The 2,017-nt window shown below is 34.0% G+C and overlaps 1 protein-coding gene across 1 annotated transcript; it reads right to left on the reverse strand.

Moving 5' to 3' along the window:
- Positions 1-299: 299 nt before the first annotated feature.
- LOC120779869 lies at positions 300-1,191 on the reverse strand. Its single transcript, XM_040112223.1, has 4 exons — positions 940-1,191; positions 741-885; positions 409-580; positions 300-309 (listed from the first exon to the last, which is right to left on the reverse strand). The coding sequence occupies exons 1-4, from the start codon at positions 1,138-1,140 to the stop codon at positions 300-302; spliced, it is 528 nt and encodes a 175-aa protein (XP_039968157.1). The 5' UTR covers positions 1,141-1,191.
- Between the last annotated feature and the right edge of the window lie 826 nt (positions 1,192-2,017).

The following is a 2,017-nucleotide window of genomic DNA, read 5'->3' on the forward strand; positions in this document are numbered from 1 at the left end:
ATATGCTCAACATTTTCTGCTTCTTCGATCAAATATAAACTAGTTTTAACCAATATTAAAATTTTGTTTCACTCATGTTCCATTTTATTTCGTGTTTCATTCATGGCACTGTAAATTTCCGAAAATGTTGTTACGTTATTTTGCATTTCAGGTGACGATATGTATGTCATCTTTTATAAAAATTTTTTATAATTATAATTATTATTTTTAGTTCAGTTTTATTCAACAAAAGTATATAAAATAGTACAAAGGACTAGCAGATGTAGTACTAGATGAAATAGATATGATTTCGAATTACATTATGTTGATCTATAGAATAAAACAGCAAAATTAGGTTTTATTAAGACACAAAATTGTGCAACTGCTCTGACCTAGCTACATTCTGTTGATACTTGAATATCAACTTACATATATTCCTTGGCCAGTTGTGAAGATTCCTGGGCCCACTCTCGGCCATTGGATGATACAAAATTTCCTAAATCATCCCAAGCGTTACTTTTGGTAGCTGATGTGAGGGTCTCCAGTGCACGTTTCACCACTTGAATATACTCATCATCATCTCTTTGAGCTCGACGTCTCCCTAAATTGATTTAAGTGGATGGCGTTGGTTGCATTTCGCCAGATAAACTAGTATCTTGCGCCTCAAACAATATTGTTCGAGGGGTTAGGGTCAACGCGTTGTCCTGTAAAAACAAATATGCACATTGAAAACAAATAGTATTATTTTTAGAGATGTATACTTGCATTAATTAAATTTGATGTCGTGTTCGCTTCAACACGCAAAGTGGGCTCTAGGAACTTTAAAGAATTAAAAAGTGGGTTCATTGTAGGCGTTCTTCCAGCACCTTGACCACTTCTTGTATGTGCCTTTCGGTTGAAGGCCGCCTAAAAGTAATATTTATAATGCGATTTGTTGTGTACTATTTCACAATTACTTACGGGGAAAGAACAGCGAAGGCTGTTCCATTTGGCTGCTACTTCTGATCGTGGCATATTTAATATGTCTGCTACTTCATGCCACTGAGCCTCTCGCAAATTTCGATCTCTATAATCATGGGAAAGAAAATTCCATGTTCCTTCCCTGGACTCTACTTCTTGGATCAGCGGCTCGGTCTCTTCTGCTGTCCATTTTGCTTTCATTTTCCGCACCCGCTTGATTATTGGAGTTTGAATTTTTGAATTAATTTCTTCCTCCATATTTGAAACTGAAAAAGTTTGGGAAAATAAATGTATAGTATTCTTCATAAAATTTAATAAAAACCTTATCTTGAAATATGAAAAATGGTTTTTGCTTTTTACTTCTTTAACACCTATTTGTGCGGCAAACGAAAATAATTGCCAACATGTTGACAAATCAAAATTAGTTGTCAAATATTGCTACATATCGAACATTGATTGTTTTCATTTGACTGTCATTTGAAATGACCGTGCATTGCCAAATATGCCGGCAAACGCAAATGACACCATATGACAACCCGTTTTCATTATTTTGACAATATTTGACGTCAAATATGACCTAGTGAAAACCAGCATTAGTGACTACAGTATTATACATTGCAATAAAGAATATCACCACCACGTCTACGATTTAAAAAGTGTTTTTCCATTTAGTAGGATTTGATATTAGAAGGTCGATTTGAAGTTTTTCCATCATGGTATTAAACTGTATAAAGACTACTATATCTTATATATATATATGAAAATAAGTTGGGTTTTTGTCTGTTCGCTATAGCTGACTAAACCGTTGCATGAAATGAAAAATGGCCTGAACCACTTCGAAGGGAATCCAATGGGGATGGTTTGCAATTTCAAAAAAATGTTAAATTTAAACCGACTTACGAGCGTAAATTAAAAAAATTAATTACATACTTATAACAGAGAGTTTTATTTAACATTTAGGGCGACTAAATTCTGAAAGGTTCGAGCACAATGTACAATGCCAAGTGTAATATAGTATGTCTCTCTTTGTTACATTTTTTGACATCCAGTTCTTACAGATTTAGCGCTTCGTATGGAT

This window comes from Bactrocera tryoni, unplaced genomic scaffold (assembly GCF_016617805.1).
Source record: "Bactrocera tryoni isolate S06 unplaced genomic scaffold, CSIRO_BtryS06_freeze2 scaffold_11, whole genome shotgun sequence".
Lineage (NCBI taxonomy): Eukaryota > Metazoa > Arthropoda > Insecta > Diptera > Tephritidae > Bactrocera > Bactrocera tryoni.